This window comes from Tupaia chinensis, unplaced genomic scaffold (genome assembly GCF_000334495.1).
Source record: "Tupaia chinensis unplaced genomic scaffold, TupChi_1.0 Scaffold139484_1, whole genome shotgun sequence".
Classification (NCBI taxonomy): Eukaryota; Metazoa; Chordata; class Mammalia; order Scandentia; family Tupaiidae; genus Tupaia; species Tupaia belangeri.
Window position 1 is genome coordinate 642,823 of NW_006199369.1, and position 16,381 is coordinate 659,203.

The 16,381-nt window shown below is 39.7% G+C and overlaps 1 protein-coding gene across 1 annotated transcript in view; it reads left to right on the forward strand.

Annotated features, from left to right (window-relative positions):
- The window catches only part of ABCA13 (ATP binding cassette subfamily A member 13), a 500,786-nt gene that overhangs the window by 167,975 nt on the left and 316,430 nt on the right, over positions 1-16,381 (forward strand). Inside the window, 2 exon segments of the mRNA XM_014593022.1 lie at positions 4,870-5,046; positions 7,921-8,227. Coding sequence (XP_014448508.1) covers positions 4,870-5,046; positions 7,921-8,227 — 484 coding nt within the window.

Sequence of the window (16,381 nt, forward strand, 5' to 3'; positions counted from 1 at the left end):
ACTTCTGTGTTCTCTTGCTTTCACATGTAACATTTACTGTCCATTGTTTCCACCCCTGGGATGCCCGGCCCCGTCATCATGCTGGGCCCTTTTGTCCCAGTGGACACCTGTTCCTCCAGATCCTCTTCTCTCACCAGATGGGCTGACCTCTCCACCCATCACCAGCCTTCTCTTCTCTGCTCTCCTGGGCTAGGTGCTGTGATTCCTGGGCTCCAATGTTCTCCTTTTCCGCACATGTCATTCTGAACGAAGGGGAATGAGAGAAAAATTGCCAGAGTAATTTTACTTAGCAAAGTATTGTTGTATCTGAGGAATATGTGGAAGATCCCATATTTTACTCCTAATAATTTTTGTTTATGTCTTCTCTCTCTCTCTTTAAATGCTAGAGGGCATGTGCTCATGCGAGAGAGATAGAGAGAGAAAGAACCCCAGATGGGCCTGCTCATGCCACAGTCTTTTCTTCCTTAGTTCTCTATCCTGTCAGAACCGTAGGCATGCACACATGCATGTCTTTTGAGCTTCCTGGCTGGGACTTAAGCCCTGGTTGGCCATATGGGATATAGCCTTTTCTGTACTGTGCTTTAACCACTATGCTATAGGGTCAGCCCTCTCTCTAATCAGTCTTGTCAGATTTTTCAACTTTAGTAATCTTAAAAAAATATAATGTACAGTCTTGTTTATTCTATTTTCTATTTGTATTCTATTTCATTCATGTCTGGTCTTCTTACTGGTTCCATCCTTATTCTTTCTTTGGTTTGTTCCCTTTATTTATTTATTTTTTTGGAGAGGTTTTCACTATAGGGCGCGTGCGCTCGCCAGACAGACTCAGAGAGACAGAGAGACAGAAAGTGAGAGATCACCCCCCAGGCGGGGATGGCCACGCTGCAATCCCTTCTCCTCTATTCTCCTCTTGGGATCTTGGGCATGCATGCACACGCACCCAGAGTGAGTTTAAGCCACCGGGTCTGGGACTCGAACCGTGATCAGCTATGTGGGAATCCAGTGACATAGCCATTACACTAACTGCTGGTCCCTGGTTTGTTCCCTTTATTAAAATGATGATTTCTGGTTTACATATATCTGATGATGTATTAATATATCTGTGCAATACAGTATGGTTTTTCAAAGCAAGCATCCAATATAAAATAATCAAATCAAGGATATACACATATTCTTCAAAATAGAACCTTATGTTACGTTGTGCACATTTGATAATAGTTCTAATAGATTTAAAAAATATTTTATTTAACTTTATTTATTTATTTATTTTCATTTGACTAGAGAGCGACAGAGTGAGAGTGAGAGAGAGTGAGGGTGGGGGAGACAGAGAGCTAGAAAGTGAGAAAGCAAGCCGCCAGGCCTGAGACTAGAACCATGGTCAGTCTTGTGGAGTCCAGTGCTCTTTACTGCCATGCCACCTGCCAGCCCCTAGATGTTTTTTTAGCGTGTTTTAAATTGTCCATATTTTTTATTCTGCTGCAATACACTCTCTTCCCTTATTTACATGCATTCTTAGATCCATTAACCATTTTCTCATAGATACCCCCAATGCCCACCCCTGCAGCTTCTGGTATTATCATTACTCTCTCTACTTTCATAGTTTTGGGTTCTTCATTTTCCACCATAAAGTACAGACCACTCAGTGTATGTTAAGTGGGAACATAAACTATTCGTCTGTCCTAGTCTGGCTTATCTCACTTAGTATTATATCTTCTAGGTTCATCCACTTTGTGTCAAAAGACAAGATTTCTCTGTTCTTTATGGCTAAATAGTATTCTTTTTTGTATATATACCATGGTTTTCCAATCTATTGATTGGTTTTCAACACTCTTTTTCTTTTGGTAATTTCTTGAGATGAATACTTGTTGATTTCTGCCTTCTCTCTCTCTCTCTCTTTCATGCACTCATAACTATACATTTTCCTCTGAGCAGAGCCTTATCTGACAAGCTATGGTATATTGTATTTTTATTATAATTCAATTAAACATATTTTAAATATTTTTTTCTCTCCTTTTTTTCCTGCCTTACTTTCTCTCTCTCTCTCTCTTCTCTCTTCACTCTAAAGTATCTGGTTTTAGTTTGGTCCAGGACTTGGAACTCAGACCTCCCATGGGATCCCAGCCGACAGAGCACAGCATACTAGCATGCCACTGTGACTGGGCCATGATCTTTTTAAAAGCAGCTTTGATTCTTGCCCTGGAAGATAATTAAAGCTGCACTATACTGAAACCAAGTCACTTTTTAATTGTATTTAACATGTGGAATCATATACAGTTAAATTAAATTGTCTAACCAAGCTAACTAGGCAAACTTATGGAGTATCATATTTCAAATGACAAATGATCAGCAATAGTAAAGTGTCCCCAATTGGCCCCATCCTATAAAATTTAATACTTCAACTCTCCATTTAAAAAATAAAGACTCCTACAATGCATAATGCACTTTTTGGTCTAGTTGTTTTGCTTAGTTTCATACAGAATTAAATAAAGACAACTGGCTGGAGCTTAGGTTTCTTCTTTTGCAATTATAAATGGGATAATAGTTAACATTCACTGAATACTTATTGTCACATCAGATTTCTTTTTGAAGAGGGATTTTTGCTATAGGGTATGTGTACTCACCAGTGAGACAGAGAGACAGAAAATGAGAAATTAACCCCCCCTCAAGGGGGGATTGCCGCACTGCAATCCCTTCTATTCTCCCCTCAGGATCTTGGGTGCTTATGCACATGCACCCAGTGTGAGTTTCAAGCTTTGCAGCCCCCTTGCCTACACCTTGGACCAGGTGCAGCAAGGGTGATGGCACCTCTGTGCCTCCAGCCACAGTGCCAGCATTGCAAAGTGCTGTGCCACATAGCTGGGTCCTGAGCACTTTCTTTTCTTTTTTTTTGGAGAGGTTTTTGCTACAGGGCACGTGCACTCGCCAGGCAGACACAGAGAGACATAGAGACAGAAAGTGAAAAATCACCCCCCAGGGGGGATGGCCACACCGCAATCCCTTCTCCTCCATTCTCCTCTTGGGATCTTAGGCACGCACATACACGCGCCCAGCGTGTTTTAAGCTACCAGGTCCGGGACTCAAACCGTGGTCGGCTATGTGGGAGTCCAGCGACATAGCCATTACGCTAACTGCTGGTCCCCTGAGTGCCTTCTAAAAGCACGACATGGCAGATGCTCATGTTGTCTGCTCCTTCAGAGTTGGGAAAGCAGGTTCCATAGCTCAGAGAATGGTCATTGGCAACTAATGGCTGCTCCATACTGTCATCATGTCTCCACCGTTTTATGATTTGCTGTATGCTACTGTATGTTGTGGGTGTATAAAAGCATATGCGTATTTTTTCATGTGCATTTAGTTCTTCTCAATTAATTCTGTTATTTTCATTATAAAGTTCTGAGCAAAGACCAGCCCATGGCCTGGTGATTAAGGGAGCTGAATCTCACATGGCTGACACAATTCAAATTGCAGCTGCATCACATGTTCATTTATGCCCAGAACACTGCCAGGATGGAGAAATAGAGATGGGATCGGAGCCTACAATCCCCCACTGTGGGGTGCTTTGTCTCTGTGTCATTCTGTCTCTCTCTGACAAGTGCTTGTGCCTACTGGCAACTTAAAAAAAAAAATGACCCTGAATCTCAATAAGCCATGGGGCCTGATGTGGATAGAGCCGCTCTGCTGTGAGATCCACACCAACCAGATGAGTGGCTCTTACAGGACACAGCCCAGAAGGACCATTTCCGGTCGCACCACCAAGTAGAGGGCACACTCACCACCTTATGTGAGGGATAAGCCTGGATTGAGTTGGCATCTGCTGGTGGCAGGGCCTCGTGCAGAGCTCACCCAAGGAACCAGGTTCCTCACAACTTCTCCACAGATTCCACAGCAAGAACACCTTCCAGACTGTGTTCTGCATATTCTTCCCACACTTCCCTATTCTAGATCATTTGGTGTTTCCAGCTCCTTCCTGAAACCAGAGCCAAAATACAGAGATGAAAAACATGTTTGATGCTTGGCTTCTATAGCAACGATCTTGCCGTCTTTGACTCACTGTTATATTCCCACATCAAACAGAGAGATTTGGGGCAGGACTACAGGAGGATCTGGTTTCTCTGGTGTTGATGCTCCTTGACAATTGCTTTTGCAAAAGTAGTGTTTAAAACAGCTTCCACAAAATACCTGCTGCATTAGAGGAGGCGTATTTTGTTTTAGAATACTTGACTCCGGGTTGGAAGTTTTCCTGTGTCTGTTCTTTTTTTTTTTTTTTTTGCTTGGCCTTCTGTGGGAAGAGAACTCTTCACAGGCTTTTCCTCTGTTCTTTGTTCTGCCCATCTCCCACTGTCCCACATTCCCTTTGGCTGCAATCTCAACTTTTGTGGTTTAACTTTTGTCTTTTCTTTTAGATCTATCAACATTATAGAGAATGTACATAAGTCAAGAGAATTTGCACTCAACAGCGACTAGTAAAACTGTTTAAATATGGACAAAATTAGATTCTTAAGTATGTTGTTTTCATTGCCAGAGGGCAAGTGTGCTGGCTAGAGAAAGAAAAAGGAAGTTAGAGAGAGGGAGAAGCATCCCCCATGAGGAGTTGTCACATAGTAATCCCTCCTCCATTTCTCCATCCTGTTTGGATTTTGGGCACTTCTGTACACACACTTGGTGTGGTTTTCAAGCCTATGGGGAGCTGGGATTTGAACTGCAGTCTTCCATGTGGGATCCGGTTCCGTTAACCCCTAGACTATGGGGTCAACACTTAATGAAATAATTTATATTCATTTTCAAATTTATTTGTGCAATCTCTCCTATATGAGCAGTAAGCACAGGGGTGAAACAGAAATCTATAAATCCTAACTTGTTTTCTTCCCTCAGGAGGGATGCTAGACAGAATGTTTAACCATGCAGGAGCTGGGCACTTTCGTTTCATGGGTCAAATCTTGGTCAATCTCTCTTCCTGTGTGGTGCTGAATCGCTTCCAGGCTACGGAGTCTGTTGACATCCTGGAGACTAAAACACGTGAACTCATGCAACAGAACAACTTCTTGGCCAGTAAGTATTCAACAAAAAACATGTTTACAAAGGTCCTGGATAAAAATGGGTTGCCATTTGGAATATTTCCCCCTAAGGATTCTTTTTTTTTTTTTTTTTTTTTTTTTTTTTTGAGAGGTTTTTGCTACAGGGTGCGTGCGCTTGCCAGAAAGTAAGAGAAAGACAGAGAGACCGAAAGTGAGAAATCATCCCCAGGGGTGATGGCCATGCCACAATCCATTCTCCTCCATTCTCCTCTCAGGATCTTGGGCACGCACGCACACGTGCCCAGCGTGAGTTTTAAGCCACCGGCTCCGGGACGCGAACCGTGGTCAACTACGTGGGAGTCCAGCGACATAGCCATTACGCCAACTGCTGGTTCCCCCCTAAGGATTCTTATGAAAGCTCAGAAAGAAAAGGACAATGAAAAGTTTTTCCAGATAAAACAAAATAAAACTGAAATGAAAAAGATAATGAGAAGTTTTTCCAGATAAAACAAAATAAAGCTGAAATATTTGTGTGGAGTTAGTGAAAAGACTTACCTTATACCATAATAACTCAGGGCTTTTATTTACTTAAAAAACATCCTTGAGACCAGTGCTATTCTCTGCATCTGATATTATTATTATTATTATTATTATTATTATTATTATTATTTTATAATTATTATTTTTTTAAAGTGAGAAATCACACCTCGGAGGATAGCCATGCTGGATTCTTTTCTCCATTTTTGTCTTGGAATTTTGGGCACACAAACACACCTGGCATGTTTTTTTTTTCTTTCTTTTTTTCAAGAGTTTTTTTTTTTTTTTTTGCTATAGGGCAGGTGCGCTCGCCAGAAAGACAGAGACAGACAGAAAGACAGAGAGTGAGAAATCACCCCCCAAGGGAGATGGCCATGCTGCAATCACTTCTCCTCCGTTCTCCTCTCGGGATCTTGGGCACACACGCACACCTGCCTGGTGTGAGTTCAAGTCATCGGGTCCAGGACTCCAACCGCGGTTGACTACGTGGGAGTCCAGTGGCATAGCTAACCCCCCTGGCATGCTTTTCAAGCTGTCAGGTCCAACACTCCAACTGTTGTGGGATGACTTCAATGATGCCCCGGTTCTTGGTGTTTCAGACAAACAATCGAACAAAACACGCCAATAGTGAAAGCAAAGTAAATTAAGTGGAAGTATACTCCTTAGAGGTAGGAGCGGGCACTAGTGGAACGAGAAAGAATGGTCCAAGGGCCCCATTAATTGCTTTCCGTGAGGTTTATAATTCCTTTACCGGGTTGTGTTGATTGAACATTGGCTGGGCTCATTGATTGCTTTCATCCCATTGGCTATCTCAAATGTGACTGGGCTGACTGATTCATGTCATTAGCTACATCAAATGTGGCTTCATCAGGAAGACATCATGCCCCCTTAGAAATCTCCCACCTAGATTATCTTAAATGGGGCATTTCCCACCCTGATTAGTTTTTCTCTCTAGCCATAGATGCAGGTGCTCCACTCCCTTACCTGCTTCATTTTCTAGCTTTCTTCCTGTCTTAGAGCCACAGAGTCAGCCATGTAGGATACAGTGCTTTTACCACCATGCCATCAGCTGGCCCCAATTTTATTATTTTATAGTTTTAATTTCACATGACAAATGATATTTTTCCTATTTAAAGGTATACTTTAATTTCTTTTTATTCTTTTAATAATTTTGTTTTACTTTATTATTACTATTATTATATTCCAGTTTTCATCGGAGAGAGACAGAAAGAGAGAGAGAGGGAAAGTGAGAAAGCAAACCACCACGTCCAGGACTCAAACTGTGGTTGGCCATGTGGGAGTCCAACCCCTTTACCACTATGCCATCTGCCAGCCCCTATACTTTAATTTCTTTCACCAACTCTTTTTTTAAAGAGAAGTTTTTTCCTCATTGGAGAGACAGAGAGATAGAGAGACAGAAAGCGAGAAATCATCCCTTCTCCTCCATTCTCCTCTTAGGATCTTGGGTACTCATGCACATGTTCCTGGTGTGTTTTAAAGCCTATGTGTCCGGGACTTGAACCGTGGTCAGCCATGTGGGAGACCACCGATGTAACCACTAATCTGCTGGTCCCATCATCAACTTTATTTTTATCATACTATCTTGGTATCCTGAATTGGGCTGACAGAAAAGACAATGGCCAATTTGACTACATTATTAATTGTTCGCCTTCTCAAGATAAATATTTAATATGTCCTCTTATTTTTATTAAGGCTATGTATTGGTTTTCTAGAAATGCCTTCACAAAGTGTCAGAGTGGGTGGCTTAAATAACAGAATTTTGTCACTTCACAGTTGGGGGATTGAAGTCTGAAGTCTAGGCCTTAGTGGATTTCTTGGTAGGGCTATGAAGGAATAATCTTCTTGAAGCCTCTTTTGATGGCTGTGTTCTCCCTGTGTCTCTTCACACCATTTCTGATTTATGGGCTTTATGAATGAAATCCAAAGAATCCATGTAATAGAGAACAGAATCTCTGTATTTAAGTTATAAGTGATTAGTAGCCCCATAGAGATGGGTTATGCACATGGAATTACATCTACAACTTGAGAGAAGAAAGTCTGATTAGCTGTGCAGCCTCATGTAATTTTTTGCATCCTGTAAAAACTGCAGAATGAATAATGTTTTTGTATTGATTATATTGCAGTATCATTTTATTAAAATTAAAAGGAGGATTGGACTGGGATATAAGAGGTCAAGTCTGCACTAACTGCCTGGGTAACTAAGCATCGCTTTGCTTCCCTGGAGTCTGGTTCTCCTGCAAGAATGATAGTCTGTGCCTAGTCTTAGTTCCATCAGCTTCCCAGTCTGACCCCATACTGCGTGCCCTTCCCTAAGCTATGATGATACTTTATTTTCCTTCTCTGCCTTTAGGTGTCATATTCAACAGTTCCTTAGTTGGCCAGAACTTCAGATTGAAGTCTGTCAAACTGCCACCCCATGTCACATACACGCTTCGGACCAGTGTATTATACAGCATGAGGACAGATGTGGTCAAAAACCCTTCTTGGAAGTTTCATCCTCAAACTCTTCCAGCTGATGGGTTCAAGTATAACTACATCTTTGTGCCTCTGCAAGACATGATCGAAAGAGCCATCATTTTGGTGCAGACTGGGCGGGAAGATCTGGAACCAGCGACCCTGACACAGGCCATTCCCTACCCCTGCCACACCAGCGACCTGTGAGTAGCCCAGGGCTGTAGCCACTCTGCCCTCTAGTGTCCACCTACAATGAGCAAATTCTTAAAAAGTAGACTGCATCCATGCATAGTCCAGTAATACAAGACATAATAACCTGGAGGCTTATTAGAAGAAATATAAATATTAAAAACCTTGAAAAATCCAAGCCTTTTATCTCCATTTCAGAAGTCTGCAAATGAACCGTCCGTTGTTTTTATAAACACATCACCTCTTCCTTTAATTTGACCTAGATAAGAACAACAGCTAGGGTTGTTCAGTATCAGATATAAGCCCCTAAGGTTGAACAAAAAGGAGATCTAAAACTGCATGACAATTTATTAAGGATTTTTGTTAAACTTGTATGTTAATCATTCACCTTTTGGAGGGTGACTTTTACCCACCTGAAACCCTATAAGGTCTGATTGGCTGCAAATTTTGAAAATTCTCTCAGTTTATGGATAAGCTTTTAATACAACCAGTATCCCATTACTGCCAAAAGCAAATCTCCAGGAACTTTACTGAAATCTTTTCTCACTGTAAACTAGCTTAGTTTTTAAAAAAACTCAAAAATAGCTCTTTATTCTTCCTTTGATGTTTAGGGTGACTCTCATTTGAAACAGAGACATTGGCATCAGTGGAATTGTTTCCTGACTTTTTTTTTCTGCATTAGCTCATAAACCTACTAATTGTTCTGGTTTTGTGCTAGGACATAAATTCAAATTAAAGTCAACCACTGGTACCATGGATTTTTCTATGGCAAAGAGGAAAGAATTAAGATAATAGGAATTGAGTAAAAACAAACAAAAAAACCAACGTGAAGTTTTCAAGATGGCAGAAAAGTCTTGATCCATGATACTGGGCAAAACTGTCCAGGTCCAAGAGGTCTGTTCTGAAGAAATTTTCCTGGTCAGTTTTACCTTAAAGTTCCCAATATATGCAGCTTTAAAAATCTGAAGGAGCCCTTCTGAATTGTGAACTCAGAGTTCAAGGTCTAGCAGCTTTACCTGCAGTGTGAGTGGTGAGAAGATTTTGATATGATGCTTCCAACAGGGCTTATGGGCTGTCTTTCTCTGGTATTATTTTTAGAAGATGCAAACTCTGTACCATGAAGGGTTTGATTGTCTTCAGTCAGAGAATTACAAATAGTATTCTTTACCTGGTGAAAATACATTTTGGTATAATGGACTGAAGCCTGCAGAATTAGATTTCTCTAGAAATGTCTCATGAGAAAAAAACACATTTCTAATAACCTTTTAACTACTGTTACAGCATTACCTTCCTTGATGGGAAAGTTCCTACACAACTAAAAATATGCAATGAAAATGGCAATGAGTGAAATCCCTTTATAATATTTAAATGGCATATTATATAGTAGAAATATATCTGCAGTTTTTACTGTCTTTTTAATATCAAGTTGACAGACTAAACATTGGTTATAAAACATTTTAGTAATTTTAGAGCTTTCCCTATACTAATACCACCATACAAATTATATACATGTATGGTGGTATTAGTATAGTATAGTATAGTGACAGATTATCTATCTATCTATCTATCTATCTATCTATCTATCTATCTATCTATATATATATCTATCTATATCTGCCTTAGGGCACATGTGCTGACCAGAGACAGAAAAAGTGATAAATCACTCCCGGGGGGATGGCCATGCTGCAATCCCTTTTTATTCATTCTCCTCCCAGAATCTTGGGCATGCACACACATGTGCCTGGTGTAATTTTCAAGACACTGTGTCCAAGACTCAAACCACAGTCAGCCATGTGGAAGTCCAGTGACATAACCACTGTGCCATCTACTGGTCCGATCAATATTTTCAAATCTGGATCATTTTATCTTTTTTTGTGAGTCATGGAGTATAGAGGTTTTAAATAATGAGAGTCATAAGGAGGACTCAGGAAGAACTAAATGGTGTCCAGAGACTCTCCATGAGTCCCTGCTTAATATTGGATTTGCATCCTTTATGAATTTTACCTCTTTAATTTAGATGTATAGTATTGCTTATTAAATAGATTGTCACAGGTAATTTGAGTTTGGTCAATCATATAGAATTTATTTAAATTACAGACCTAGAAATTTACATTTGGTCTTTGATAGTGGGCCAGGAAGTGATATAAATATGAACAGTTTTGGTATTGGCTGACATAGCACACAATTCTGTCAGAATATTTTCTTGCTTTTGGTTAATTCTGGTTCTGCTTAATGGTTGAATTAGCAGTTTAAAAAAATCAATCAGCTTCTCCACAGAACCTGGAAATTTTTTACCAGATAATGATTAGATCACCAGAAACCTGTACTTATAGGAGTACATCCTCTTTCTAACCTCTTCGTGATTTTCCTTAAGGATAACACTTAAAGATTGCTGTCATTTGAAATAAGTTTTTTAAAAAGGCATCATACAAAGCAATTAACCATGGACAATTAGACTTGAACCAACCATAGGTAAAGAGCTGACAAGAATTTCAAACTGACAAAAATATTCAGCTCTATCTGTGACATACACCAACTTAACATAATAACCTACAATAGGACTGATAAATATCAAATTATAGATTTCTGGGAATCTCAAATCATTTTGGAACACAGTGCATGTATAAATATACACATAACAGACATATACACATAATTTATTCATACATGTAAATCAAATATAATATAAAGAAAATAAAATAACTCAATTTAACATTTCTCATATTATTTAACATATTAAAGTAAGTCAGATTGGTTCTAACATCTCTTTTTTAGATATTTTGGGGGCCTTCTGAAAATATCCAAAATTTATTTTGAGGTAAAATAACTTAATTTATAATTTGATTTTTTTTTTTTTTTGGAGAGGTTTTCGCTATAGGGCACATGTGCTCGCTAGACAGACAGAGTGAGACATAGAGACAGAAAGCGAGAAATCACCCCCCAGGGGGGATGGCCATGCCGCAATCCCTTCTCCTCCATTCTCCTCTCGGGATCTTGGGCACGCACGCACACGCGCCTGGCATGAGTTTAAGCCACCGGGTCCGTGACGCAAACTGTGGTCGACTACGTGGAAGTCCAGCGACATAGCCATTACGCTAACGCTGGTTCCCTAGAATTTGATTTTTTGGGAAACCTTGTTGTAATTAGCAGAAAGCTTAAATTCTTAACTGTCAGTAGAAAAGTAAAAGTTTAATATTCCCCAAGTGCCTTAGCTATGAAAAAGGGTTAACTCAGTGTCTGTTGGCACCAAAACTAAGGCAGGAAAAAGCTAGTCATGAATCCATTTCCCTGTTAGATATCCACCACGTAAAATATAACACGTAACTAGTAAATACCAGCTGTTTCATCAAACCAACCATATTAAGATAAATATGATGTTGCTTGATTAATAAAGCCCTGGACAAACTATATGTTGGAAACCATGAAGATCTTCACTTATTAAACTCTGTCTCTTTTATCAGCTTTATTGAAGCCAGCTTATTTACTTAAATCACATGGACTTAAAAAGCATTTAAATTAGCTTTAAATGCTTTTGTATGAGTGCTCTTTTTTATAAACCAAATTGAATGGAATTCCTTAAGGCCTTAGACATATAACATAGTACATAGTACAACATGTATGTGTGCACATTCACATGCGAACAAACATCTCACAGTCTTCTGAAAAGTTCTTTAGGCTTTTTTTCTTTTGCCTCTTTCCAAGAAGCTGCAGAAGTTAGCCCTTAGATACTAAATATATGTTGGAAACCATGAAGATCTTCACTTATTAAACTCTCTCTTTTACAATATTTGAAACCAGTTTCTTTACTTAAATTACATGAACATGAAAAACATTTAAATTAATTTTAAATGCTTTTGTATGAGTGTACTTTTCTTTTTGTAAGAGGTTGTTGCCATAGGGCACAAGTGTTCACTAGAGAGAGAGAGAAACAGAGAAGTGAGAGCCAAAGTGAGAATCACCCCCCCCACACACACACACACAAGGGATGGCCATGTTGCAATCTCTTCTCCATTCTCCATCTGAGATCATGGGCAAGCACACACACACACACGTTCAGTGTAATTTTCAAGCTACTGGGTCCAGGACTTGAACTGTGGTCGGCCATGTGGGAGTCCAGCAACATAAGCACTATGCCATCTGTTGGCCCCAAGTGCTCTTTGTTATAAACCAACTTGAATGGAATTCTTTCAGGTCTTTTATCATATAGACATCACAGACATATAACATACTACATAACATGTATGCATGTACACACATACAAACCCCAGGATCTCATAGACTTCTGAAAAGTTCTTTAAGCCTTTTTTTTTTTTTTTTCCTATCTTTCCAAGAAGCTGCAGAGACTAGCCCTTAGATGCTTATCTCTTATGTAGGGCCCTGCTAGAAAGCAAATAGTTTTTGTAAACTAACTTGAATACCTTTAGCAAGCAGAAGGGATCCTGCAGAGCTAACAAAGCTTCACATTTTAGAGTCTTTACAGATATCTGGTGTTGGAAACAAGGAAGGTAAAGACTCCATTAGCTCTCTCTCATGTAAGGGGTTAGGCCCCATTAACTCAGAAACTTGCAAAGCTACCCGTATCAAACCGAGGATCTAAGAGTTGTCTTGATCAGCTCTACCCTGGCTTCTGCAGCCTTGCCAACCTTTGCTCATCTCTAAGACCCTTGCAAAGAACTGAAACTGTTTATTCTTCCGTGCTTGCCTACAAGAGAAACCCCTTAATGCTATGACTGATTCCCTGATGTAATCAGAACTCTTCTGAGTCCGTCAAAACAATGAGTAACTTGCTCTTACTTGTATACTTTCATAGGTTCCCTTTATAAGCTTGGAACTTGTACAGAAAGGCACAAATAATTACACATTCAGGTTGCTTTTTCCTCTCTAGTGCTGGCCACACTGAAAGAAACTCCTTTTCCCATTTACCGAATCTAGCTTTTATTGAGTGACAGGTGACATGGAGCTGGCTCCCGTTACTCTAGTCTATAGGCACTTATCCCTGCCTGTCCCTATAGAAACTCTACACATTTTATTTATTTATTTTGGAACAACCAAGATTCAAATATAATTAGCTTTATTTTTAATCATATAAAAACAAGATGGCAAAGAATATAAACTTTAAACTTATGCTTTATAATAAATATCTTAGCATTACTTTTTAATTGCTAACTTTGCGTTTAATTGTTTTAACCTTAGGTATTTACTCAATAGGTACAATTTGTAGGTTAAACAAAGTAGAAAGTTTATATTTCAAAAGCACATACCAGGGACGCAAGATGACCCAAGATGAGGATTGTCATGCAGATAAATTGCGAGAGAGCAGATGTCCTTGTTAGACTGAGGAGGAAAAGCATTCCTAATGGGGCATGGTCATACATTAATCCCTTTTCTTCCACTTTTTTTTTTTATCCTGTTAGTGGGAGTTTTGGGGTATACATACATATGCCTTCTTCAAGCTGCATAAAGAGGCTGGGATTTGAACCGTGTTTGGGTTTTTCTAAGTAGAACCCTGAACAACGGAACTATATGTGGTTGGTTCATGCTACATATTTAAACTTGTGTATTTCCCACAGTAAGAAATTTTAATGACTTAAAGGAGATATATTCACAAATACATGGAATTTTCCCCAATATTTTTAAATAGACCACTAAATTGTCAGAAGCTTGTATTTTGGGAACCAGCAGATGGCGAAATGGTTACATCACGGGATTCCCACATAATCATGGTTTGAGTCCCGGACCTGGCAGCTTAAAACTCATGCCAGGTGCATGTGTGTGCTTACCCAAAATTGCCAGAGGAGACTGGAGGAGAAGAGATTGCAATGTGGACATCTACCCTGGGGGGTGACTTCCCATTTTCTGTTTCTCTGTTTCCAGAGAGCAGATGGACCCTACAACAAAAATCTCTCTAAAAAATAAATAAATAAACAAATAAATAAGGGAGGAAAGTAAGTAAGTTGTGTTTTGAAGACTAATTTAATTGATATGTGGCTTTTTAAACTCAGCATGTTTCTTAATTAATTACTGATCTTAAGCCCATTAATGAAGGCAAAGATAGTATTTCCTTGGTCTGTAATTCGACATGGATATGACTTGGATATTGCTCAACAAGAAACAACCCAGTTTGACCTGTAGGTGTTATTTATTTATTTATTTATTTATTTATTTATTTATTTATATATTGAGAGATTTTTGCTATAGAGTGCATGCGTTTGCCAGAGAGACAGAGAGAGACAGAAAGTGAGAAATCACTGCCCTAGGGGGGATGGCCACACTGCAGACCCTTCCCATCCATTTTTCTCTTGGATTCTCAGGTACATGCCTGGCCTATGAGTTTTAAGCCACTGGGTCTGTAACTGAAACTCCCATGTCGACCACAAGGGAGTCCAGTGATGTAACCATTTTGCCATCTGCTGGTCTCTTGTAAACGTATTTTAAATCACTTTAATACATCTTTTATCTAACTTTCAGTTTGGGGCAGGCTCATAATAAAGCAAAAACGTCAGTAGAAATTTTGTATGTCAATTAAGCTTATCATTTATCTTTTTTTTTTTTTTTTTTGAGAGGTTTTTGCTGTAGGGTGCATGCGCTTGCCAGAAAGATAGAGACAGAGAGTCAGAAAGCGAGAAATCACCCCCCAGTGGAGATGGTCATGCGGCAATCCCTTCTCCTCCATTCTCCTCTTGGGATCTTGGGCACACACGGACGTGTGCCCACTGTGAGTTTAAGCCATCGGGTCTGGGACTGGAACCCTGGTCGACTACGTGGGAGTCCAGCAACATAGCCATTACACCAAATGCTGGTCCCTCATTTATCTTTTATAAAATCTTAAAAGATATTAAATAAAATTAAATCTTTTAGTCAGTGAGGATCTCTGGTTGGAGCCCAGGATCTTGGGCACACATGCAATGCACCTGGCATAAGTTTAAGCCACCAAATTCAGGACTTGAACGGCCGACTACATGGGAGTCATAGCCATTATGTCAACTACTAGTCTCTATACAGAATGTTCTTCGTAATGGCCATAGTAATTTCAATCATGTTACTAAGATCTCACTATTTTGTAAATATTGTAGTTTCCAGGAAGTACTTCGATCTTTAGAATTAGGAATTCCATTTTTACATAAGTTTTGAGTCTCTTCAAGCCAAGAGAAACCTAAGTGGGAAATAATTCATTCTGGCTTTGGCTCTGAGCTCTTCTTGACCAGTTTAGCCAATGATCTTTCTCTAACTAAGCATGCAAAAAAAAAAAACAAAAAACAATGGAAGCTAAATTGTCGAGCATAAAAATCTCATGTGATTTGCTTTAAAACCTAATCTTGCTGCATCTGCCATAGTAATAACTACTTATTGCTAGTTTCTGTGTGTCTCAGCTAGATCCAAACTAGTACTTCCCTAATCCAATCTAATCCGGGACCCAGTTCAGTTTCTGTTGTAACTCCTAACTTAGTTTGGACTAAAATTTGCTCATATAAACTCAGAGATCTCTGAACACAAGTCAGTGGAGCTCAAATCTGAGAGAGAACTTATCCAGAGTTCCCAATTGCCGCAAGAGCAATGGGCAACAGAGGGTCCTGTGTGTACCTTGCTTGGTCACTCGCTGCTCTTAGGGATCACTGGAAGCTCCACTTCAGATCCTGCTTCTAACACCAACACTGTTAAAAGAAAAAAAAATCAGACAATTTAATTTAGTGGAGTTTAATTGAACTGATCAAGACAATTGAATTGGTTACATTCTGAAGTCTGTCTGCCTTCACACAGTTTAAAAGGTGGGATGTCTGTGATCGACTGACCTAGCTGTTGTCATTGACCATAACCTAGTAACCAACCAAAAAGCAGCCTGCATAAATGAGGTCACAGTTTGTTTACAGAAGCCAAGCATGAGTACGGAGACTTTTTCGATGTTCTTTAATAGGTCTAAAGCATGTCAAAGGGCAAGAGCTGCATTGGGGCAATGCAATGAGCTCAGCCTTGGTTCCCTCCTATCTGCGTGAGCATGCTGTTCTCCTAAGTATCCTGCTCCCACACCTGGCCCTGGATGTACAGGCTGCATGTTTGCTCTGACAGTCACCTTTGCCTGCTCTCCCCTAAGCACACAAGAAAGTAAGTGGCTGAACACGAGGTTCTTAAAGGAGCAGGATTGAGTGTACTATGAGTTATGAGAATAGGGA